The 26051-nt window shown below is 41.6% G+C and overlaps 3 protein-coding genes across 4 annotated transcripts; 2 read left to right on the forward strand and 1 right to left on the reverse strand.

The window, feature by feature from the left end:
- Nucleotides 1-225: 225 nt before the first annotated feature.
- lnx2a (ligand of numb-protein X 2a) lies at nt 226-16643 on the reverse strand. 2 transcript variants are annotated; one of them, XM_067578382.1, is made up of 12 exons: nt 16339-16643; nt 15395-15609; nt 11754-12312; nt 6919-7154; nt 6637-6774; nt 6227-6426; nt 4971-5384; nt 4669-4842; nt 3341-3518; nt 3022-3247; nt 2093-2251; nt 226-768 (listed from the first exon to the last, which is right to left on the reverse strand). In XM_067578382.1, exons 3-12 carry the CDS (start codon nt 12155-12157, stop codon nt 633-635), a joined length of 2265 nt encoding a protein of 754 aa, XP_067434483.1. In that variant the 5' UTR covers nt 12158-12312; nt 15395-15609; nt 16339-16643; the 3' UTR covers nt 226-632. The 2 variants fall into 2 exon arrangements, with proteins under 2 accessions (XP_067434483.1, XP_067434484.1); XM_067578383.1 differs by lacking the exons at nt 15395-15609; nt 16339-16643 and having other exon boundaries at nt 6919-7191; nt 11754-11895.
- Nucleotides 16644-16735: 92 nt separating this feature from the next.
- si:ch211-140b10.6 (protein POLR1D-like) lies at nt 16736-20480 on the forward strand. The gene is made up of 3 exons (XM_067578387.1): nt 16736-16885; nt 17781-17855; nt 19764-20480. The coding sequence occupies exons 1-3, from the start codon at nt 16860-16862 to the stop codon at nt 20104-20106; spliced, it is 444 nt and encodes a 147-aa protein (XP_067434488.1). The 5' UTR covers nt 16736-16859; the 3' UTR covers nt 20107-20480.
- Nucleotides 20481-20741: 261 nt separating this feature from the next.
- pdx1 (pancreatic and duodenal homeobox 1) lies at nt 20742-26040 on the forward strand. Its single transcript, XM_067578385.1, has 2 exons — nt 20742-22829; nt 25152-26040. Exons 1-2 carry the CDS (start codon nt 22451-22453, stop codon nt 25517-25519), a joined length of 747 nt encoding a protein of 248 aa, XP_067434486.1. The 5' UTR covers nt 20742-22450; the 3' UTR covers nt 25520-26040.
- The last annotated feature ends 11 nt before the right edge of the window (nt 26041-26051 follow it).

Below are 26051 nucleotides of genomic sequence, written 5' to 3' on the forward strand. Positions count from 1 at the left end.
AACACACATTCACACACATGTATAAAACTCCAGCTGATGGGACAGCTGGTTGTCATGGTGATGAGGCCTAAGGGCAGTTGAGCCCCCAGGGTGCGGCAGGTTTCTAATAAGGCCTCAGGCTTATTCAGCTGGATACAGCGCTGGTGTTGCAGAAAATCTTGATTAAAGTGATTACAGGTCATTATCCTAGATGACAGAGGATCACAGGCTACTTTTTTTTATTTCTTTTTAAATATTCTATCTCTACCTGCAACGATGCATCCACCTGAATACAGCCCTGGATTCTACAACTGCCTAGTGAGGTGAATACAGCACAAATTGCCTGTTAACAGTTGCAGTATCATTCTCCCCGCGGGAGTGAAGACAACATGACCATATGAACACAGCAGTGTGTTTGTGAGTGCAGTCTGTCGAGTGACATGGCACGATCTGGATCAGTTCCCACCTGGTCAGGACAGGCTTGGTCCTGCTGGGTCTACTACAGCTCTGAATGCTTTTGGTCCTGGATTAAGCCCGGTATGGAGCGATGTACAGTAGCGTGTACCAGTTCACTTTGGCCAAGGTCGTTCCCAATATAGGACATTCTGGGTGGACTCAGTGTGGTTGCGCAGCCTGCTTATGATCCGGCCCAGCTATACCAGGCTGCCAGGCCAGGAGACCACAGTAAGCGCCACCCGGCTGCGCTGCTCCTTCAGCATGGGCACCAGCGCTGAGTGGCTCATTCCTGCTGTTGACAGGCCGTTGACCGCCACAATCATGTCACCACACCTAGGACGACAGTATGGATTATAAACAGGACCTGACAGCGTGGTATGATGTGCCGTACAAATAGCATTATGGAGTCTTTATATTTGACATGTGCTATAGGAGTGGCTTACAAAGCAAGTGACAAAATACAGCTAAAGACTTGAGCCAGCGATATTTTATATTTTTGTAATTGTCAATAATTTCTCAGTACTTTCCGAACTCCCTACCCAAACCTATTCATCCCTACTGAAGATAGGAGTCTTTAAAAATGGGTTGCAAAAATATACTTTCATTTAAAAAAAAAAAAAAAAAAAAAAGGATAAAATATTTCCTAAAACAGCTGAGTACATAGTGCATCTGTTGGGGACTATTTTCAGCTGCAGATTTGATGTTCTGGTGAATATTTATGGAATTTATATTTACTCATTTAGCAGATACTTTTGTGCAAAGCAGCGTACAAATGAGGTTCAATCCAAGCCACAGTAGACAGCAGCAGGACAGTTTATGTGGGATTGCATTTAAAATAAAGTGGCCATGTCCATTGTCATGAGCAAACATGTCAGCCAGTGAAATAAGCCAGAGGAATAAACTTTATCAGACTAAAACTACACAGGGAATACTTGTTAGTTGTTCTTGGTTTGGGTCTTTTCATGGGATTTGTTGACAATAAAAAAAACACCAAACCTATCCTTCATTTTTCTGTTGCAGAAACAAAAGGTACAGAGAAAATAAGACCCAGATGAGAAACCACGAAGGAATTCAGCTAGAGTTCAGTTGACAGACATTAAATTTGACACACAATATCTAAAACATTTTATAAAACATCAGGTCAGGGTTTACCTTTCGTTTTTTAATCTGATGTCCATCTTTCTGACTACTGTTCGTCTCATATAGGGCTCTTTTGTTTTGTGTTTCTTTTGGTTTATTGGTAGTTGTTTATGGTACAATGATAAATAAGACAGTGATGACACAGCAAAAAAGGCCACGCCTATGAAGTTCAGTACAAAAATTTTAATCACTAAGAGGCAAAGAAAAGTAAACTTTATTTTGCATAATCGTATTTTTAAGCACTAATTATTTGTTCTTGAAATTTGCAAATGTTAGCAAGTCTTGTATTAGGAATCTTGAATTTTACTAATCACACAGTTGTTTCTGATGAAAGGTGATATAATTCGCAAATCAACTGAAAATGTTATTTTGCTCTTTGATTGCACTCTGTAGTGTGGACTAACATCACGCCACTCTTACCTCTCGCCCCCTGCAGGTCACAGTTTATCCACCTACTAACTCACCACAACAGCACCGCTAACATAAACCACAGATAGTCGTGTGAAGAGCAACTCACTTGAGGCGTCCGTCGTAGTACGCAGGTGTGCCGAGGACAATGGTCTTGATGAAGAACGCCTGGTTGCCGTGGGTTTCTTCATAGCCGCCAACGATGCTGAAGCCCCAACTGCCAGGGTGGTTCCTCCGCAGTACAATCTCATGACTACTGTGCAGGTAGCTGCGAGAAAAGATTGTAGATTGAAGGAGGGATGGATGGATAGATTTCCACACATCTTTTTTTTGCCAATTGAACATTGTTTTTTGTATACTGTTCCTCTAAATACATTTACCTCTTGCAATTGCAAAAAATGCAGTCAATTTAGCAATTTTTGCATTATTTCTCTACTTTTCTGGGAACTTTTGAGAAGCGAAGAGCAGTAGCACAAACAGGTAAGAGAGGGAGGGAATGAAGGAGAAAAAGTAGGACTAGACAAACTAGACAATTTATCCAACTGACCTTAATTTAAACATATTACAATTTTCAATAAATTGGTAGAATCCTGTATAATTGAACTAATAATAGCTGCAACAACCAATAAAATCTAATAAGATGTTCCACCACCAATCAATCACCCCAAAGTCCAGTCCAAAAACCCAGAATCTTTACCTGCTCAGTCTGTAATTAACTAGAATAAATAAATCAGAAATAATGCAATATGAAGACAGGACCATCATGCACTGATTTGTCAGAAAAATATGTCATCATTATCAAGGCAAGTGTCATAATTTATTGTGGCATACAGTATATTTTAGTTCATGCTGTCCAGCCCGAAGAAAAAGAGGTGAAAAATAGAAGAGAGTACTCTCAGTATCAGTTTGAAGCAGACTTCAGGTCATCGCACTGCATCAAAGAAATATATCATAGTGATACTCACACATCATAAAAACACAAATATTTAATATAGTCCACCCTTCCTCTGTCACCCTTCCTCTCCTCTGTGTGCTCACCTGGGCAGACCCAGCCACATGACCCACGAGGGGGACCAGTTGGCATCAAAGTCGCTGTCATGAGTGTGAGGCAGCAGCTGGTCGTGGTCGTGCTCCTCCACCATGCTGACCTCCAGCACCCGCAGCTGCACTGAGGGTGAGGCAGCGCTGGCCTTAAGGGTGCCCACGGCCTCACTGTGGCTCAGATACGTCAAGTCCTGACCGTTGATACTCAGCAGGACGTCACCTGAGGGAGGGAGGGAGGAAGCAAGAAGATGCTGTAATGTTTTTGATGTGGCTGAATCTGTCCCGTTACTGTCGTTCCTGAGGAAGCGCTCACCTCGTTTGATTCGCCCGTCCCTCGACAAGCAGCCGTGAGGTTGGACGCTGGTCACAAAGATCGGCAGCTCCCCGCTCTTGCTGCCCCGCCCTCCTGCGACAGTCATGCCAAGTGACTCCAGAGGTTCCTTCTTCACCGTGATATGTTTCTCCTTACAGGTCACACACTGGGACAGATCCTGAATAATCACACAAAGGAAACACAGGTTCAGTCTCAACAACAGCTCGATGTTCTTGAGTCTACTCTACTCTCTCATTGCACATCATTTTCAGTTTTTTCTGATTTTCACCAAAAACACAGATTTTTCGACTGTTTAAAAGAAAGACAACCAACTCAAGGTCTGCGTGAGAGTTCTGTTAGAAGAACATACGATATTTTGTGACTCTGAAAGAGGTTCTCAGGGACAAAATGAATGCTGGAGAGAAGAAAAATCATGTTTGCTTGGCTTTAATTTTCTCATATTGGCAAGAGATTTCTAATTAGATAATGAACTAATTGGAATAGAAGTTAATTGCTCTTTTGTTACATTATAGCTGGGCAAAATCCCAACTCATGGCAAAGGGTGAATGTCTCTTTAAAATACTTTAAAAACACTTCAGAGGATCAAAACCTGCCAACAGCCCGACTACTGACCAATCAGATGAGACTCTCTCTCTTTTATAGTTAAATGATTTTACAGTTCCATTTCTATTAAAACAGAGTTTCTAACAAATGGGGGGATATTATATTTGACTAAACTACATACATACTGATGATTATAGCTGCATTTTAATTGTGCACAGTTTCTTCCACTCCTGGATTTTCTTACAGTGTAGTTAGACCCTTTTAAACTCTCATTTCATCACTGCAGCTCAGAATAACCTGAGGCGACTTTGTGATGATAATTGGAAATGATAATGGAAACTAAACCCACTAGAAAAATAATCCACACTGTTAATTAACTGCCACGATGAATGATAAACCTCATCAGGCATTAACTACTTTTTGACTCTTGCTTTGAAGGAAAAAAACTCACTCTATACTCAAGACATACTGTAGTAATACTTCCCACATTTATTTAAAGCCTTAGTCTTACTTTTAATATTTGGAAATTGTCTCTTCAGCAACTTATTCTATTGGAATGATTATACTGTACATATTTCACCTTGTTGAGTTGGGGTTAGATAGCTAACCAGCGATTGTTTTGAAAAATAAAAGTACATTCCTCCAGTCCACAGGTAAATCTTAAAATACAAACACTTGGATGTTGGACATGTAAACATATATTTTAACCCATCTCCACACACACACACACACACACACACACACACACACAGTCATCTTCTCACTCTGTGGGTGCTGGTGCGGGAGAGGTGTATGGGCACAGGACTTGGGGTAGAGCTGTGGTTAGGCAGGAAGTGATCAAGGCAGTAAAGGTCTCTGGTGGAGCTTGATTTTGGCGGTGGCGGCGGAGTTGGTTTACTGGGTCGGCCAATCATCAGGTGGACTCGCTCTCCGCTGGCCTAGAAAATCAGAGTCAGTGCTTTTAGGAACAACTCTGAATGATTTCTTTTGCTTATTTCCTCACTCAAATTTAGATATTTACAAAAGAAAGCATGAATGGCTTGTGTGCGCCTGAATGCATCTCCACCTGTATAATCTGTGCAGCCTGCTCCGGGGTGCCGTGGCGAAGGTCCTGTTCGTTGACAGCCAAAACGCGGTCATTACTGCGCAGCCTGCCGTCCTTCGCTGCCAGGCCTCCCTCCAACAGGTCCAACACAAACACTCCTGACTCATCCGTTCGCCGCACCAGCTTGATGCCAAGCTGCTCTGTTGAGTCCCGCTTATGCAGGGTGATTCTCAGTGTGGCGGGGCTGGACGGGGTGCCCTCAGGGGTGGAGCAGGGCGCGTGTGGCACGGCCGGGGTGGAGGAGGAGGAAGAGGGAGGCGCCCGGGAGGCACAGCGACGCTCCCTGAGCACAGTCAGCTGCAGAGTGGTACAGGGGCGTGCAAGGGTAGAGCGGGCAAAACTGTGGGGCACATTACTGATGTCCACATTGTTCACCTTGGGAGAGAGAAGTCAAAGGAAATTAATGTTTAAAACCTGCATTTGTACATTTTTGGGCTACTCAGGGGCAGCACAACAAGCTGTAAACACAACACTAACATATTATCACCTCATTAAAATGCCTTTTTACACATCCAGCAACATTAGCATTCATTTGGAGTCATGTTTCTGGCCACTTGATGAATATAACCTTAAAATTTACGCTTGTTTTAGCTCTGTTTTGGTCTCCATGAATTCCTGAGAAAACTCTAGTGTTCCACTATGTTCACCAGCCAGTCGCTAACTTTGTCTGCTGTTTTGTGCCAGGCAAGTGGTGGAAATGAGGTTGAGAAGAATGCTAAAAATCAAAACTATGAGCTGAAAGTTGCTTAAATGCTCCAAAGAGCTGAGTTGGGTGATAATTCTCTGTGGATTTGTCACAATGAACAACCCTTTTTACATAACAAGTAGTAATATGATCCATTGTTAATATAAAAATATTGATTAAAGCAGCTTTAAATAGGTAGAACAATGACAAGACGTTTTGCAAGGCTTTGGAAAGAATAATTTAAAATATCAAGAAAGGATTCATATGAGGTAAGATGATAATACTCAAAACCTGCACAAAAGATCTCTAGAAAAAGGAGAACTAATACACCGGTACAACATATACTGATACTGTTGCCCTTAGCATCTACAGTACATCAACATTAATCTTGAGCAAAACAATCACTGACTGAAAAAGTGAAGTAATGTGGTAAAAGTGATCGTTTGCAAACTCCCTTTTTGTATGAAAATGGGGCAGAATGTGAGATAAACTAATGCACTTGTTCAACAGAATTGTAACTGAAATCTTTCACCTGTAGTATCTGATCCCCAGCCAGCAGCCTCCCGTCTCGTGCAATGACCCCGTCTCGGTAGACTTCCTGAATCACAATGTTAATGAGAGGCGTCTCGTTTCCACCGACGATGCTGATGCCCAGCTCAACGTACGGGTTGGCCCGGTGGACCTCTATGGCGGTAATCTCTCCTTCAGGGAGGGAGGGCAACTTTACACAGCCTAATGGACACACAAATTACACAGCTGCAGTTCACAATTTAATGTCCAGATCTTTCTACCTTTTAACATAATGTTGCCTGAATGAGATCATCCAGTCATCTAAGATTACAGCTCCTACAATCACAAGGAGGATAAGTTCACATATTTTATATTTCATATCTCTTGTATTCAAGGAAGACTGGATGGAGGATGGAGGAAAAGATGTCGTACCCTCTTCAGCGGAGAGAGGCGGGGACTCGGGGCAGTCCCAGCCTGAGGAGGTGGAGCTGACAGACCGGAGGAGGTGGATGCAGGGATTACTGAGGGGCCGCTTCACCCTGGGGACAACACACTCCAACCCGACCACACCTACGACAGAGAAGGAAGAGGGAGACAAATAAAGTCTGCGAGGACAAGAAGATGAATGTCTTTTATAATGTGTTATTATATAATGTGTCAATCTAAACTTTATTGACTTTATTGGCAATCTAAATCTGCAGTGGATCGACTCACTGTCTTCCTCGGTGCTTTCCTCAAAGGCGGGGTTGTCAAGGCCGGCATCGTCTGTCCACGTGGATCCGTTGCTGCAGGCGTTGTTAGGTCCGGAGGGCGGCGACGGGGTGGCGTCCCTCAGGTCTGTCTGCGGGGAGCGGGGTGATCTGGGAGGGCTGGTCACCATCGCCCGCTCGTCCCCACTCTCGCATCGCGGGCCGTCCACACTGGTCTGCTGAGACTGCGTCCCGGGGCACCTTTCACCAAGCAACAGGCGTCAGTTTGTTAGTCCATCTGACGTGTAAAGAAAATCAAGTTCCGCATCAGTTAACTTGATGTGACGCTCAACTGATCACATCAGGGAGTTTCTCTCTTTTGCTGCCCCCCCCCCCTCCACAAGGGAGTTCAGAGTGCAGGGTCACGTGTAGCTGTGAGGGATTCAGTGGATACAGAGAGTTATTTTTGTAGGAAAGGTCCCAGCTGAATTAAGATACAGCCACATCAAGCTGTCACTGACCTCACATTTTTTTGTAGATTGCAAATAACTGGCTGCATATTTTTTCTACAGATTCCTGTCCAGATAGTTCCACTTTTTAACATAATGTTGCCCGACTATGATTATCCCATCATCTAAGATTACAGCTCTTAAAGTTCACATATTTTAAATCTCATATTTTAGATCACATTTAGATTGAAAAGGACTTATTTTCTGTCAACTGTTGTTTATTTCTCCATTTATCCATTAATTGTTCAGTCTATAACATATCGCAAAATAGTGAAAAATGCCCATCACAATTTTGCAGAGCCGATAGTGACAATTTTATCTGACCGACAGTGAAAAAAACCCTCAAAAATATATTTAATTTATGATGATATACAACATAGAAAAGCAGAAAATCATCACATCAGAGGTTCCAGAACCAGCAAAATCTGTAGGGATGGCATCATCGGCCTGTCAGTCAGTTGATCCTCCATTTTGGTCCAGAATGAAATATCTCAACAACTATTGGATGGATTACAATGAAATTTTGTACGGACATTCGTGGTCTCCAGAGTAATGAATCCTAATAACTTTGGTGATCCCCTGATGTTTCCTCTAGTTCCATCATGAGATTCACATTCGTGGACTGAACTGTTTGGTGGATTGCCATGATACACATATTCATGCCACATTCATTCAGTGTTATCACCACTTTTCATCCAGCATCATCATCAGATTAAAATTTCACTTTGATTTATGACCTAATAACTGCAAAACTAATAACATTCACGTCTGCCTCAGCTGTGCTTTGTGTTTGATGCTAATTAGCAAATATTAGCATGCTAACCGAGCCAAACTAAGATGATGAACGTGGTAGATATACCTGCTTAAAGGCTCTGCACATGTCCACAGGTGTTTTCAGTTATTCTGGCTGATTAGACTTCTACCAGAACAAGTGAATCACCTGTGTGGGTTAGTCATAGCTGTGCAGGGCCTTTTACATCAGCATGTTAGCATTGTCATTGTGAGCACATCAGATTTAGCTCAAAGCACTGCTGTGCCTAAGAACAGCCTCACAGAGCTGCTCGTATGGCTGTAGACTCTTAATCTTGTTGACTGATAAATGACGATTAATCAATTATCAAATGTGTTTAAGAATTTCTCACGGATTACTCAACTAATCGTGTTGGCACAGTTTAGATGCCAGAAATACCACCTTGATTCTATTTCCATCAAAATAAGAAAAGAACGCATCAATCTTGCCCCACATATTGATACTCCTCACTGGAAAACAATTAAAAATAGACAGACAGACTCAAGGGATCAATGCGGTCTCACTATTAATGGACTGAGGTATTTACTATAAGTGGCAGCTATAAACTGGTTGAATTATTTAAGTGCTTCTGTTCTTCCTGTCCTACTCCCTAAGAAAACCAGGACCATCTCTTACAACAGGAAAACGGATGTTGCTCTCCAACGATCTTTTTGCTCTTGTAATATTTAAAATATAAAACACTAAATAACCGGTTGCCTTACGTAATGGGTTTCTGTCTTTGACTCATCCATCAACCCCAAGGAAAAATGGTTTAAAGGGGAAAAATATTCACATATTAAAGCTGTTTGGATCTTGATCAAAGACAAGAACAGTGAATACATCAGTCTCCCTGTCATTTAGCTTTTCTGCTCAGACAGAGAGAAACACCAACATTTAACCTGCTAACAGATACACACAATCAGTAACAAGATCAGCAACCCCACCTTGACCACCAAAGAACACTGTGGCCTGGCACTCTCATCTTTTAATCTAATGTCCAGGGTCTGATCCTTAATCTTCAACATAAACAATGTTGACTGACAAAGTCACACAGCCACAGCAGACTCTTGGCCTCCTGTTACTATCTTAGACCTAAGTCTGCAGGGCAGGGGAGCGGCGAGCCCACGTGGTCCAGAGGTTTAATCTTTACTAAAGAATGTCACGTTAGTCCTCACAGTGAACTTGTGTGATCTGTCTTAAACGATTTTTCCTTGTCTTCTTGTCACAACTTTACTGAGTTGTTCTCGTCTGTTGATGTGACTGATTAAGGAGATTATTGACAATAAAGTTTATAGTTTATAGGCTATAAAATACCGAATCTTACGGATAAGAGCAAACCAAAGAATTCAGATATCTTCCATCTTTGCTTGTTTTTCTGCTATTTTCAATCTTGGATACACTTAAAGCCAGACTGTGTGATTTTTAAAAGATGAAATAACATATTTGTCCTCTCACAAATGAAAAGTTGATTTTATAAGCATTAAAACACACCCTTACGGTTTGGTTACTACGTCTGTACTTGGTCTGGTATGATCAGTATCTTATCTAGATATGACTGTGTACCTGGCATTGTTGAGTCAGCTTGCCAACTTTATGACTCCTCTCTACTCGTGCTTCTATTACGTAACGTTTTACCATCCTGATCACTGCTACACAGTAATTCAGCAGCAAAATCCACACAGTGTCGCTGTAAAGATATAAAATCGAGACACTGTGGCAGGAGTTTCCTGTAAAAACAGCTGACTCAGAAAAGCTTTTAACAGCTTGTTAGCCATAGCTTGTTAGTGTGAGCTCGTTAAAGAAAATCTCCTCAACTTAACAGAGGTGTTTGGTGGTCAACGGATAACCAGTCCATAAGCAAGAGTCAAAACACCAATAGAACAGCAGCAAAAACAGACAGTCTTTAGAAGTATACTCCTTAATCAATAAAGAAGTTTATAATCTTGTTCCCCTCAGCTGTAAGTGGGTTTTTACACATTTATAACCAAAATATTTGTATCAAGCAAAGTAAAATCTATATATTATGCAGTGTAAATGTTCCAAATGGTGCTATATTATAATATACTGTCACATGCTGAATTAACACTACTTTCATCCATAACAACCAGCAGCAACAACTTCCTCCAGTTCCTCCAATGGCAACACACGATGCATAGACACACATACTACTTGCATTTGCGTGCCAGACAGGGCAACAATGACAGCAAGAAGAGGTAGGTGAAAGGAAAGAAACAGCAAGATAGAAAGTAAATTCAGAGGCAGGTAGCGGAATAGAAACAAGGAATGGGTGAGATAAAGATGCCATTTCGCCATCCCGAGTCGCGCTGACCTCAAATCACGCTGTGTTCGACTCACCACAGGCCAGGGTTGCCCTTGGCTGTCTCGCAGAAGAAATGGTTGAAAAGGTCTCTGGTGTTGAAGTTGCTCAGCATGATTGCAGAATGAGAACATGGAGCTTCTGGTCAGCCAACCCATGACTCTGTTAGGGAACCACTAATCCCCCGTCACATGACCTACAGCCCAATAATCCCCTCAGGGTCTCACAGCACCTGGTCCAAATGGGCCAAAAGCCAAAGCGTGTGGATGGACGGAGACCTTTAAGGTTGAAGGTGATGGGTAAGTCTGACCATTGCAGACTACAACCTATATGTCCAAATGTTCCTTCCGGTCGTGAGTATGGAGAAGTTTTGAATGCACGTCACTTAAATGTAGTTTTTAAAATAATGTCTGAGAAAAATATTATACAAAGGTAACATACTTGTGTGGTGGACAATTCATAAGTATAATGCAATTACTTTGAGGCTATGTGTTAAAATTCATGATGTAATCAATATATACTTTTTAAGCATACTTATAGTCCTTTATTTGTCTGTATACTTATGCATTGCTATTAAATCAGAAATATGTTCATGTATAAAGTGTCTTCTCATATTCTACAGGATGTTCTGTGATCTTTGTCACAGTTCTCGGGTAGGGAAGTTAGGGACTTTCTTTTCTCTTCAGGGGCATCACGTTCTTAAAGGTTATGCATGATCGATAGTTTGTTAAGACAGACGTAGGGTAAACAAATATCAGACACTGTTGTTTTTCTGATTACCAGCCAATTATATTTAGGGAGGTGTTATAAGCATTATAGAGGGCCAATGAGATGAACGAATGAGAGTGGTGATGTGTCCTGTCAACTGTATATGTATAACTGAATGGTTTGTTCATTTCAGTTGCTCTGCGCAGAATAACTCAAGGTCTTTGCCAATTGTCAATTCAATAAAGACCTTAAATATTCCTCTGAAAAACTTGTCTCTGATCATTGTGTTTTGTCTCCAAGGTTATTTCTACTACACTTGTAACTAAGTGACTGTTGTCTTTGCTTATGATCTGATTGACTCCTACACAACTGCAAATAGGATGCATTGTGAGGTGAATGAGTCAGAAAAGTGTGTGAAGAGTGCATTAATCAAATCTGAAAACCTGCCTGTCATGCATGCATAGTCTTTAATATGTCATTATGTTTGTTCACAGCTTGCACACTCATCTAGTACGTCTGTATGCAAGCGTGGTTACCTGTGTTTGAGGTGTGCCTCCAAGTCACATCGTGGCATGCTAAGGGAGCAGACTGGGGTCAAAGGGCAGGACACTGACAGCTTGTCCAGCAGCTTGTGAACCAGTATGCTGGATCTGCGGCACGCCTGCAGCTGCAGCCGCGTCCTGTCCAACGGGCAGAAGTCCCTCTCCTGGAGGAAGCTACGCAGGCAGCGGGCGCAGAAGGTGTGGCCGCACGGTGTGTCGAGTGGCTGCACCAACGGCTGCAGGCAGATGTGGCACACAAGGTCGTCGTCCACTTCCAGGCGGTAGTTGTAAAGGTGGTTCTCCCAGCTGCGGTGGATCTGGCCACACTCAGAACACAGAGCCTCCAGGGTTGGCTCCACTGGCCCGGCGAGACCCACCTCGCAGCCTGGGCTGCCCATCTCTGTTCCTTCAACACAACTCAGCTTTGGCACAAATGACTCCAGTGGGGCTGCAGTGTTGGGAAGGGGCACACACACTCCTATCCCATAAGCTTCACAGGATGAACAGGTTGCAGAGAGGACAGATGCCCCCCAGTGGCTGATGGCACATCACCCTGCAGGTCAGAGGGCAAAGCAAGAGGGTTAAACAGCTGTTTCAGAAAAACAACAAGTGTCTGATTATGTGCTCGTGCATTTATTCATGTGGCAAATACTTTGTGCACGTGGGCGCACGTGTCCGCATGGATGTGTGAGTCTGCATTGGATCGAGAGAGGCACTGTGTGTGTGTGTGTGTGTGTGTGTGTGTGTGTGCGTGTGTGTCAGTGAGTGTGCTGAGATTATGTATTGCTGCTCCTGTCCACTAATCTGGCAGTATAATCTCTCTTTTGCTCTCGCCTGCTGCAATCTTCCAATTCCACAGAGAGGGAATTATCTGGGATTGAGGGAGAGAGAGGACACAGATCAGAGGAAGTGGGATTGGGAAAGCAACAGAAAGGGAAAATAGTGTCCGCGAGAGGTAGAAAGGAGCATAGAGAGAGAGAAAGAGTGCGGAGAATTAGACAGAGAGAGGAGCAAAGGGCGTGAAAGAGATTAATGGGATGTAAAAATCTAAAAGAGATAAAAAAGTGAAGAAAATGAGAAAGAAGAGAGAGGGGATGGGAGGAAGCAGAGATAGGTGAAGCTCTGAAAGGGCACTGAGCTCACAAAAGAGATAAGAACATAAAAGACAAAAATAGCAGGAATTCTTTAAACATTCCCTAAAGCGGAATTGATATTCTCTCTTTTGGTTCAGGCCGTGTACAGTAGATGCACTCAGTCTCCTCTGCAACAGAAAGAGAACATGCCTAAAGCAAAGTCTTGAAATACAGCACTCCACCGAGCAGAGAGTGTCCCCAGAGCTGATGCACTGTACAAGCTGATCACTTCCACAGCGGTTCACATCCACAGCCACTCAGACCTGCAGCCGCTCTATTAGCCTGAGCCCCTCTGGGCCATGATGCTACCGGCGGACAGCAGAGGGCGTGCCTCAGTACGCAGCAGGCTAGCCAAGCCACAGTGACTACCTGCCTCTGTTCCACTGAGGGTCTGCTCCTGTCTCCATGACGACCTGGAGCCTGTTCTGTTCAGTGGGGCTTGACATTCAGAGTGTAGCCGGAGAAGGATGCAGAGGAGCCACACAACAGATGCACTTCTCTCAGCAGGATGCTCTGCTCCTCCCTGGTACAGCCTGAAAGCTTGTCAGACAGTGCAGATGATGATGAGAGCCCCCTTGGTTCGTTTTTTGCTGCTTTTTTCGTCTTGTCTCCATGGCTACCCATTTCTGTGACAACCTGTCTCTCCTGTCTCCTTGGCTACCGGTCCGGTAGTTACTTATTTCAGCCTCCTTTAAGTACGTGCTCCTGTCTGTGTGTGACTGGCTGCTTCTGTCTCTATCCCGCAGCTGGACATGAATTAATCATGAGGACACAAGGCTTCTCTGTTCCTATAACAAAGCTGTGACATCACCACATCACACACACACACACACACACATTCATACACACGCACAGACTTGTAGACATGCAAGTATAAGTCTACACAAGCACAGGCAAACACACACACAGGACGCACAGCATGCGCAAGAGCTTTTTGGGTACCAGATCCTGCAAATAGTCTTTATCAATAAGTAAAGTCTTCAGCTTTTCACTGTGGCAGCAGTTTAGAGCCTTTGCCATGAAAAGCACTTAAATCTATTTTAAAACATCGCTGGACTCTGTAGCAACAGATTCCTAAACACAAGTCATATGAAGATTGGTGAATGCTTGTGAAATATCTCTCTTTTAATCCCAGTGTGTGTATGTGTATGTGTGTGTGTGTATGCTAGAGTCCAAGGCCATGCTGTTATTGTCATTGCACTGCTTTCTATATTAATAAATAACAGTCTCGGCCCTGCACCTGTCTTCATGCTCATTTTTCATTTTTTTCAAAGATGACAATCTAATCTTACAATCCGGGACAAACCATGAACTACACCTCACATGCAGGAATGACATTTGCAAATAAGATGAGATGATGTTTTGGCCACAGATTTAAAATCTCACGTCTTGTCGGCTTAGCCTACATTTTTATAAACCCCTCTCGTCATTTTTTTTCATATTGTATGACAGTATGGACTCAAGCATCACCATCTACAATCAGACACTTCACATCTTTACCACTAAAAATAATGGACAAAAAGCCTGTCTGGTGGCATCACTGTCACATACTGAAAAGATACTTTGCTTTGAGAGCTTTATTCATTTTATGTTTTCTTAAATTAGTTTTCAAATGTATCAACAGTCTAGCCCCAGAGCCTCTTTCCAGATGTATCCAAAGACAAGACAGTAACTAAATTTGGACAATCAGCTTTCTCCATAAAGGGCTGTCAACTTTGGAGCACAACTGAAATCAAATTAATTCCAGATATAAAATCAATTACAACAAAGGTTAAGTGCTGGCTGGCTGAAAGCAAACCAGAGCTGTACTCATTTTAGCTAATTGTACTCTAAAGTTTTTTTTGTTTGTTTATTTTAATGTTTATGTGTATTTTATTGTACTCTCATATCTGTAGTGTGTTGTGGTTTTATGATAATGAAAGCTGTAAGTAGCCCAATTAGGGAGAAGAGTTAAAAATTAGCAATAGCTATAAACTCTCTGTGCAGCACATCAGTGTTTTATGCTCTGTATTGGAACTATTTTAAATTGCATCGTCCCTGTCAAATACAATTCAAATAAAAATAGTCTCTTATCTTAACAAAAAAAGAAAAAATCCAGAAAGGCTGTTGGCCACTTGCAAGAACAGGCCTGCTGCTGTTTTGTAATGTCTGTAGCAAAAAGGCTGCTTTTATCACAACAGTCAGTCACACAATGATAACAACAAAAACACTGATTTAATTGGAAATTCATTTTTTCCTCACTGTCATAGTCCTAATTTACCATGGCAACGCACTAACTGCAGTGTCATGATCTGCTACCCGTTGAACACATTTGAACACCAGACAAGAGCATTTTTTTTAAATCATTGCCCCCATCTGTCTGACTCCATCCCACCCTCCACAAGCGGTGAAAAAAAAAAAGCTAGATGAAGATGAAGCGACAATGGCAATATCAATGCACAGCCAGCCGCACAGTGACACCGCGGACGTGCAGGCAGAATATATATGCAGATGTCATATTACCTGATCCGGCTGCTCCTCCGCGCCGCGCACTCCGGCCCCAAAAAGGGGGACGATTATTAGCTGCGGGACCTCAATCACGCATTCACCGCAAAGGACCGTTCCGCAAACCCGCACGAAAACGCCCCCGTGCCTCTGGCGGCGCTGGCCACGCCCACCGCTGTTCGTCACCGGTGTGGGCGGGGCCAGTGGCTGTCAATCCAGAGCAGAACCTCTGCCTGAACAGAAAAATGCAAAAAATAATCTGTTTTAAATTTATTATGAGGTTATCGTTTGTAATTTGATTATGTGAGTACAAAGTAAAAGCAAAAAGTAACAAAATCTATTGGAAAGTAGCTCTTTTGTGGACAAAAAAATGATCTCACATTTTCCTCTCATACTACAGTTATAACTACTTTTTCTACAAACCTTCATAATATTTTCATCTTCCAAATATTTTGTTAGACTTGCAACCCAATCAAATCATTGCATCCGCTCCTTCGTTTCAGGAAACTGACACTTTTTCAAGTTGTAACTAATGTCTTTATTGATGGCCTTTAGATTAGTTGTAAGTCATTAATAAACAGAAAAATCTCTCCTGTTGGTGAGTTCATTGTCAAGTCATTAATAAAAGCCCATACGTGATATAACTGTTCCCTTTATTCATAAATTATTAATAAGAAAACGATAATAAACTGCTGTCTTGCACTTCCCAATGTTAATCACAACTGTCTGATAATGTTTTGTTATAGTTACTAGTTATGTTACAGATTAAGATTTAACTGCCCAAATAATATTGTACATTACATTTAACTCCAGTTTCACCAACTGCAACATTACTGCTTCGACATTAATGCATAATGATAATGATAAGTACAAGTAATTTGAATATTGATACTTTTAGCACATTTTTCTGAAAATAGTCTTTTTTTTTTAAACTAAAGTAAGATTTTGCATGCAGGACTTACCTTGTGATGAAGTGTGGTATTGATACTTGACGTAAACAAAGACTTTGAATACTTACACAACGGAGCTCCAAAGTGCTCATTAGGAAACAAGAGACAGAAAACAAAAGTATCACTGGGGGAATACCATTACGATGAAATGAAAACTTTTGAAACGTCTTTTTATTTACTCAACATTGAACACTTTCGGATTCCGTATTATTCCACTGCTTGTCATTTGTTTTGTTTTAAACTATGCAAATGAACAAAATTCAAGATATCAAGTAGTATTAAAGCATTTAACTTATTTGTGATCCTTAAAAAAACATTTGCAGGGAAGTTGTGAGGGGGGGTTTGTGTCAGAAATGGAAGCGAAAGAAAGAAGCTTTTGTGATCAGGCATCATCACGGACAGAAAAAAACTCGGGGTCCTCAGTTGAAGGACCTCGCAGAGTAGTAAACAAAAGAGACGCTTCTTTAATTAACCAACAGTCATCGATTTTAGCCGAATCAACTTTGTTATAAGTTGTTATTGATCACAACGCGATGGCAGAGGACAGTGAACTGGAGAAGTATGTAACCGCTTTGCTGTTTAACGGCTCTTAACGGCTGTCTGTGCGCACACTTGTAGCTCGTTTCCCTCTTTAACCGTAACACCTCTCTCCATGTAAGGCAGGATATTTGTGGTCTAACAGCTGTTGTACTTGTTGTGTTGTGACACTTAAGTGCTTGTGAGAAAACCCAGCCACTGTAGCTCCAGCTGAAGATATCAGTAGTTGCTGTGCTGTGCGGTTAAAGGTCGGATAGATCAGCGAGTTTCCTTCACTCTGCTGATTCAGCAGCTGGGGTTCAAACCAGGACACTAACGTTAATAATACATAGTACTAATTCCTCTTCCACTCATTCACTCACTAATCATTCACTTTCTCCTCCACAACATGCATTACTCTGTTTTCTCTCAGTTAATTAAATTACACTATGTAACACAGTTTTTGTCCTGGTTAGTAAGTGTTATTTATCTTATGCCTACAAAGTATAGAAAATGGCTTCAAACTTTGCTCTTGTGACCTGGACAATGATATTTTGAAATTTACCTATTTTCAATGGGAAAACAGACGAATTTGCACATTTTTATTCACATAAAGTCAGACAAAAAAGCATATCGATCAAAATTAACATGTATTTATCCTAAAGTTGTACAAAAGTGATCACTGTCCTGGTCACAAAAGCAAATTTGAAGGGGATAATAGCAATTTTCCATACTTTTTAGGTTTAAACTATTAGGAAATGATATCTACTACCCAGGAACAAACAACAAGTAAAGAGTTGTTACACAGTGTTATTCTCCTCTTGGCTTGGCTCCCCCCTGAGGTTTTCTACTATCTTTGTCCTCAACTTCTACCCATTTTCTACCCTTCACTTGACTCATTTTTTAAGGCCATATTATTTCTTTATTTGTCCATCCAGGCGTGCAGTGGAGGAGCTCCTCAAGGAGACTGACAGGGCTCGGGTGAGAGCGGAGACCATGGGCCCTGCAGGATGGTGAGCACTGTCATCTGTATCATCTTGCACACATTTGGCATTTATGCTCGTTCGGATGTTACTTATCAGCTTGTTTGCACTGAGGCACATTTTTGTTCTTTAAGTGTGTAGTCGCGGTATGTTTAGGCTCATGTCTGTATGCCATATTCTCAACTAATTAAATGTCAGTACTATGTGAGCTCTTGTGCAGCATTCTGTGAATGTTTAATGGACTCATTTTTACTAAATTGTTCCAGATGAGTGAAAAGAACTGAAACAACTAATTGATTGATTGATCATCTACAGTTCTGTGCAAATGTTTTAGGCACTAAAAGTAAAGTGAGGATGCTTTCAAAAATGGCATGAATAGTTTTTCTTTATCATTTAACTTCATGCAAAGTGCAGAAGAAATTCAAGTGAAATCAGTATTTGGTTTTCCTTTAAAACAGCACCAGTTCTCCTCGTACACCTGCACACAGGTTTTCAAGGTACTTGGTTCTGTCTCTTCATGTAATCCCAGACTGACTCCATGATGTTGAGATCAGGGCTCTGTGGGGGGCACATCATTGGCTGCTGGACTCCTTGTTCTTCTTGTCACTGAAGATAGTTCTTTATGACTGGATGGCTGGATGTTTGTGGTCGTTGTCATGCTGCGTTGTCATGCTGCAGAATAAATTTGGGACATATCAGACGCCTCCCTGATAGGATTACGTGATGGATAAGAAGCTAAACATCTAAAATACCTAAAACATTTGCCCCGTACTGTACATCTAAAAATGTTAATCATTTTAAGGATACATTCACAATTTTTGAAGTCTGTCTTAAAACAATATTCAGGTGCCTGAATGAACATTGATACAGGTTTATCTTGCCTTAATCTCTCCTCCTGTTTGTACTGACCATTAGAAGATCCCTTCATAATGCGCTTACAGTGTAAGTGATGGAGGACAAAATCCACAGTCTGTGTTTTGTGCAAATATTTAAAAGTTTATCTGAAGTTAATGTGAGGCTTCAGCAGTCTGAGTTAGTCACTTCAAGTGGATATCTGCCATATTTACAGTCTTTTTAGCATCAAATTCCTTCTTTATGTTTCCTCAGACAGTGTTTCCCTGTTGAGCTGTGGTGGAAGTATAATAACAGAAAGAAGGACTTTGGCACTACAAAGACTGTAACATTGAAAGATATCTACTGGATTTGACTCATTTGAGTGGCTGAAGCTTCATATTAGCTTCAGATAAACTTTTAAATACATTTTTACACAGAAGGAGAAATGTGGATTTTGTCCCCCATCACTTACATTGAAAGCACATTTGATGGTCAGTATGAGGACCTGACTATTGTTTTAATGAAAAATTGTAAACTATCCTTTAAGTAAGTTTTCAAGCAAATATGTCAAACCTTATTTTTATTTCTAGCTTCTATTCACTTATTTTTGCATAGTTTTTCAATCATTTAAGTGAAACACAAAAATTTACTCAAAGTATAACAAAATAATACAATTTCCATAATTGACAAGGAGCAGACAGAAGAACAGTCTGTAACATTTTATATTTAAGTCAGACTTCATGATTAGTCATGTTGATTTAATGCAGGATGCGTAATGAATTCCTGTTGCTCACCATTAACAATCAAGTTACAGTTACTTCATACATGAATTGATATACCACCAAATAGGAAAGGAAAGCAGAACAGTACTAACAGAATATAGAAGTTACATAGAAGTTTTTTCATCATATTGTCCAATTATTTGATCTATATAAATTGTTTTCGGTTGAATAATAGTTGAACAACAAGTCATTTATTCCACATTTTCAATCAACACACTAAATTTTAGTTTCATTGTCATCTGTTTGTTGTGTTCCTTTGAATCCACCTTATTTAATCTTCTTATCGCTCTTTTGAAAACTTTGTTCTTCACTCTCCTGTCAGGTTGAAATGTCCACTGCGGAGTACCAACAAGCGCTTCCTCCTCAACACCCTGCGCTCCACCGGCCTGCAGCGGCACACCGGTGAGCCCAGCTCTGCCAAAAGAGGACGCCTGAGGAGCGAGTCCCCGGACAGAAGCCGTGTGCGCAGCAGAACGCCTCCCAGAGATCACAGGAATAATGGAGGCCACACAGACCATAAACATCATAGGAGCAGCCGCGGCAACAAAGATAAGAAGCAGGATAGAGACAAGGGAAGGAGCCACAGGCACAAAGACAACAGAGAGCAGAGACACGGGAAGGATGGTCGGAGCACAGACAAAGACAGACACCGACTTCATAAATGAAAGGACTTCTGTGCAGGTCAGGAACACTGCTTTTCCAGAGGCCACTCCCCTGTCCAGGAAACACAGAGGTGGACACTCCTCTGACCAGCCAACATGCTCCACAGACCTGCCAGTGGGCTGATAGGACATGGCTGACATGTTGCAAATGGAGGGAAAAGACAGAAAAGACTCATTTTAATCCCTGCAGATGAAGGAGGACTAATGTTTTTTTATTATTATTATTAACAGTTCACTTTTGAGGGTACAACCACATTGTAGTGTTGAGGTTAAGTCCAAGCCTTTTTTCTTACATTTCCACAGAAAATGTTAGTGAAAAAAATAAGAAATGGCCGTTATAGTCCAGATAACTTTTGATAAATGCCATTTTAATTTGAGGTTTCTTTTCTATTTTTATTTATTGAATCTCTGTGTCCTCCTTTCTCACACAGACTTGTGGTTTGGTGTTATTCTGTTTCACCTACAGTCCAGCAGGTTGGATTTCAATTATAATATCATTACCATTCTTCTGTGATTATTCACTGCTCATAATGTTTACATAAGCCATGCTGCTGTCGCCACTGGGTAAGCACATTTTATCGTGTCCAACTTTTTTTAAACATGTGTTTACCGGCTATCAGAAACGGTTTTGTTTGTCAAAGGAGAAAAAAAAAATCTTGTTTTCCTGACACTCCTACAGGTGCCCTAACCCTCTTGTATTAGTGGTCTCCAGCATGCAGTAATTTATTAACTATAAGTACAACAATAATAATAATAATAATAATAATATGATACAACCCGTACCTAAATACAGTGTTTTAGTGGGGTCAGAGGAGTTTCAGGTCACCAGATGGACATTTACTGAAGCTTGAAAGTGTTGTAATGCTTTTTATATCCGTCTTGTCCATTTGGTCTGTCTCCATGTGTTTAAGCTTTACGCTCTTTTTTTTTATTGTTCCACCTGCAGAGGTTTATAAACGTGGCAGTCTCTTTGGTTAGTAACTCCACGTGATAAGTGATTACCCATACAGCAAAGTGGAGCTACATTACCCCTCGCTTAAGCCATTATGCAAAATGACGTGGTTGGAAAGTCGGCGAAATTGCGTTTTTACGCTCCTCATGCTTCATAAATCACGTTGTCCGTCTCCACTGTAGTGGAGAATAACGTCGCTTAACTGTTTCCTTCCTGTTTGAAACAATGATCAAATATAAACACCATTAAGCCATAGTGCAGGGGGTGATTTGTATAGAATTGGTTTACTTGAACTTTATTGCATCGCTGAGTGCCCCATTAAGATACCGTGGAAAGTGCCGTAATCGCGTTTGAAGAACTCAATGCAAATAGCCTGTTGAAACACACTATCATGGTTTAAAATAAAACACTGAGGTTTACCTGAAAAATAGAAAATCAGTCCCATTGTGGCTCAAAATGTGGCACAAACGTGGCAGGTGAGCTCGCGACTTGTGAGGGACACGCACCACGCGCACGCCGGTTTAATTGAGTTCTGTTGCTCACTCCAACCTAATTGGTTTACCACGAGAACGGTTGTTTAATGGGGCGAATACACACACTCACACCCGCTGAAAGCTAATGGCCAGCAAACAACGCCGAGAGTGCAGCGAGTGAAGCGACCAGCAGCGGCTCCGTGTTTGTTATCGCCGAGGGCCCCATCGTGCAGGGACTGTAAGCCCACGGGGCCAACTAAATGGTGTTAAATGATGCATTTACAGAAGTGTAATGGGTACATTTTAAAAGACACCAAGTCAGAGCCAGGTGCAAGACAAATGAAAAAAAAAGGGGCTGAGGAAATAGGCTATGCTTTTTATCCAAGTTTCCAAGACAACTGTGTCCCCCATCAAAGGCTCTTATCTTGCAGGTCAACCAATGTCTGCGCCCATACCTATCGATTTATCAGCCGCGGTGTGCAGACAAGAGATATATCCATATAAATTGTCGATGGCTTTAGGCTGAATCAGATTAATACTGATCTGTGTGGAGGTAGGGTTCCACAGATTCACCTGGGTAAACACAGGTGGATGCAGGTAAACGCTGTGGTATTTACAGAGTGGCATTGATTTACACGCTGACAGACGCTCTGGTTCAAATTTGCTTAAAAATCCCACAAGCTGCAGAATATCCTGGAAACTGAGGGCTATAGCTAGGTCTGGCCTTTTGAGCAAACAGTGAAACCAATGGTTTGGTCGCTGCAGAGTCACATGGTGGCAGAGTGACACACCTGCGTGGAGCAGTAAGGGCCTTGCAGTTGCGCCAGAAGCAGGTGGAGCAGAAGGTGCGACGCCGAGGCAGGGCGCAGGTACGGTACATGTGCGCGCAAACGGCCCCCACAGCCTCGGGTCCTCGGCAGCCATGAATCGGGAAGATCATTACTACCCTTCGCAGGTTTTTAAAGACCCCTGTGCCTACCAGAGATCACAGGGTGAGGACTACAGCCACAGCCCGCCGTCCTGCCTCTACATGAGCAGGCAGGTCCACTCCGTCTACACGCCGCCGTCCATGGGAGCTTTGGAGCCGGCCAGCCTTCCTGACATTACCCCCGCTTACAGTCTACCTATGCGGGAGGATCCAGGTGTTCCTCAGCTGCACCACCCGCAGGGGCTCCAGCAGCAGCCTCTCCCGCCTGCCGCAGGTTATGGAGACACGGGGGATCAGAACAGATATCACCTCCCTTTCCCCTGGATGAAAACCACAAAATCCCACTCACACACCTGGAAGGGACAGTGGGCAGGTAATTCTTCACACCCCTGCATATCAATAAATATAATTTCCATATAACTGAATGGAGGCCAGCTGAACCTGAACGGTCCTCACCAAACGTCAAATTAAATATACGGAAGGTTTTGTTTACAACATTTCTCCGTAGTCATGGCAGTAACAACTGAGTTTCAGCTGACTCTTTCTTCTGAGGCCCAAATGACATCATGCTCAAAACAATATTATCCAGGGTGTTTCAGTTTACCCTGTCAGTCAATTTGTAAAAGGCCCAGAAGGTCAGGACTTGCTTTTATCAGGTCTTATCGTTACAAAAATGCGGGTTTCATCTATTAACAATTTCAAAAATCCCCATATCTTGATCCATCAGTAATCTGTACACTGTATAGCATATTATGCCTTTAAAACGCCCAAATCTATTAAACCGGGTTTGGCCACATAGAAACGAAAGTAGATGTTTTGTATCAAGCGATTGTTAGTCTTTGCGTGTAACCAAAGCCTCCATCTTAAATTTAATTATAAAATCAATTAACTTATATTTTTTCTGTCAGTGGTTGGACATTTTGATTAGATTAAGCTTCAATAAAAGGCCCACCAAATAGAAGTTAGTTTTCTAACTTTGCTCAAGGACGCACCAGACCAAACACTTTCTTTACCTAAAATAGGCCTATCTATGAAGTTCTCTGACTATTTTTTTCCCAAATCAGAGCAAATTTAAGACATTTTATTCCACTCAACTTATTTGATGTTGGACATATTGCATTTGATTATTGATCCATACTCCCAAAACTCGGTATAGGCTTACAGTCCTCTTCCGTGACATTGTAATCTATAGCCTATATTTGCGTACAGCTTTTGTTGTAAATTATTGTAAAGATAATAATAGCACACTGTGGACATTTTTCAATCGGTTTATTTTACAAGCATAAATTCCGGTAGATTTAGAGACAAGTCGCGTGAAGTTCTGAAACATTCAAGACAACATTAAAATGGGTTTTAATCATTCCGAAGAGACGATATAAGGAAAACTTTATCAAAATAGAAAAGACGCCACAAGCCAAATCAGTCATTTGTTATTACGTTATTATTGTGTCAATTAAATATCTCCTTTTACACTATAAAATAGTGAAAATGTATTGTCTATGCCTATTTGGGCATAGACCGTGTTTCAATTTGTATCCTCACAAAGACATGGAAAAATATGTGTTTATGTTACATATTAAGTCCCAAATGTGGCATCTTAACTGAACTTGAATTAAATAAAATAACTGAGTGATTTATTTACTTGTTTATTTTAGGTTTGTACATGTTACGAATGTAGACCAAATTTAGATTGATATTTATAGTAACTGATGTAGGTATTACTATGTAAGAAAATTGCTACAATTGTCCGTAATATTAATTCATTTATTCTTTATACTTTTTAAATATTTTGACAGTGTTTATGGTGATCTTTGGAGTTTTACAGCGGTCCCAGTCGGGTCGCGGATTCCCTTGGTTTCTAACAGGAGGTCCTGACAAAATGATGAAGAGTTTGGTGTTAAGAGTATAAAAAAGTCAATTGTTTCACTCTTCTAAAAACATGCTTCAGCAATTCAGGGGTAAAAAAAACAAAATAAAAGACTTTATGTGCAAATCTGAAAAAACCTTTGCGTAACAAAACCACATCACGAAGACGTTCTGTTTGTGCTCTCAGATATCTTAAACCACGATATTTTATCAATTATGCTATAAGCTCCGCCTTTAGGACTTTTTTCTTTTATTTGTAATATTTGGTCAGTGAGATTAATTTTAGATGTGGGTCACCATATGCACACAGTAGGAACATAACTATTTGTACGAGCATAAATGGCATTAATATAATAATAATTATTATTTTTACTCTATAACCTTTACTCCAGAAATCTGTCGGTACAAAAACTGGATTTTGTGGTTTAGCCTACATCATATTTCCGTGTGATAATGTCGCAGCTGTCTGTGTCACTTCTTGTTTCCAAATTTTAACTGCGAGGAAGCTTTTCTGCGCTGGAACGTTTTTGTACACCTGTAGGCTAATTTAGTATCGTTGCTTAAGTCTCAAGTACTTCCTTGAGCAACAAGAGGGAATTGTAGGCTATTGTTTATTTTTTCTGGATGTCATGAAACTGTGGTTTCCGACACAGACGACTAAAGGTCATAATTATCTTTCATTCCATTGACGCCTGTTGGTAATTTTCAGTAAAAATAAATTACTAACTTTATGATAATGAATAAATTAATAGTTAAACTGCTTTTAAAATATGAGCTTCATCCCATTGTCCAGGAAATTTCTGAAGCCTATGACTGTCTGTCTCTGTAGGACCGTATGTGATGGAGACTGAGGAAAACAAACGCACAAGGACAGCATACACGCGCGCCCAGCTGCTGGAGCTCGAGAAGGAGTTCCTGTTCAACCGCTACATCTCTAGGCCGCGCCGCGTGGAGCTGGCTTTGACCCTGAGCCTCACCGAGCGCCACATCAAGATCTGGTTTCAGAACCGGCGCATGAAGTGGAAGAAGGAGGAGGACCGGAGGAGGGCGAGGGGCGCCGACCCGGACCAGGACTCCTCCATCACCTCTGGAGACCAGGCAGAGGCTGCGAGCGGGGTCCCTCATGTCACTACGCCTCCTGTTTCCCCGCTACACGGCCACACTCTCTCCGCCTCTGGGCCCAGAGAGCCCGCTTAGACCCACAGGAGGCGCTTATTCTCAAGACTAAACTCATACTGCACGACGGAAACCCAACAGAAATCGACCACAAGACCTGATAGACCCCATCTGAGTGGAAGCTTTAGGGTGGAAAAAGTGAAACCACTGGTATCCTAGAATTACGATGTGAGATGACTATAGTTCTCATTTTCCAGGGACCCCCTTAAACTCCCTCAAGGACCACCGCAGCCACCTTTTATTGGATACCATTGTCTGTCATTTGCTGGACTGAAGGGACACTTCTTCATCTCCCTTACATGCTTTGAGATTCTTTAGGCGCCAGATGGCATGCTGAGACAACCTTTTAGAGGCGGCGTAAAGATGGACTCGCACAAACTGTGGTTGCATGAGTTTCAAAGTGCCTTGTTTCTCAGACATGTCAGTAGTGTACAATCAGATTTATGATGAATGTACATATGCGAGAATATATGTTTGCAATATTAGGCTATCAATGCTCATTTGTATATAAGCCTATATGTTATATATCATTTCAATTGTTAAATTAGAATAA

This window comes from Thunnus thynnus, chromosome 21 (assembly GCF_963924715.1).
Source record: "Thunnus thynnus chromosome 21, fThuThy2.1, whole genome shotgun sequence".
Taxonomy (NCBI): Eukaryota; Metazoa; Chordata; class Actinopteri; order Scombriformes; family Scombridae; genus Thunnus; species Thunnus thynnus.

Excerpts from the sequence above, each read along its gene's own strand:
- lnx2a (XM_067578382.1), bottom strand. The coding sequence starts at position 12,157 with ATGGGCAGCCCAGGCTGCGAGGTGGGTCTCGCCGGGCCAGTGGAGCCA. Across the intron at positions 6,775-6,918 it reads GGAAAGCACCGAGGAAGACA|GTGTGGTCGGGTTGGAGTGT; the intron begins GTGAGTCGATCC and ends TCTCTGTCGTAG. Across the intron at positions 2,252-3,021 it reads ATGTGGCTGGGTCTGCCCAG|CTACCTGCACAGTAGTCATG; the intron begins GTGAGCACACAG and ends CTTTTCTCGCAG.
- si:ch211-140b10.6 (XM_067578387.1), top strand. The coding sequence starts at position 16,860 with ATGGCAGAGGACAGTGAACTGGAGAA. Across the intron at positions 16,886-17,780 it reads GAGGACAGTGAACTGGAGAA|GCGTGCAGTGGAGGAGCTCC; the intron begins GTATGTAACCGC and ends TTGTCCATCCAG. Across the intron at positions 17,856-19,763 it reads ACCATGGGCCCTGCAGGATG|GTTGAAATGTCCACTGCGGA; the intron begins GTGAGCACTGTC and ends CTCTCCTGTCAG.
- pdx1 (XM_067578385.1), top strand. The coding sequence starts at position 22,451 with ATGAATCGGGAAGATCATTACTACCCTTCGCAGGTTTTTAAAGACCCC. Across the intron at positions 22,830-25,151 it reads CTGGAAGGGACAGTGGGCAG|GACCGTATGTGATGGAGACT; the intron begins GTAATTCTTCAC and ends CTGTCTCTGTAG.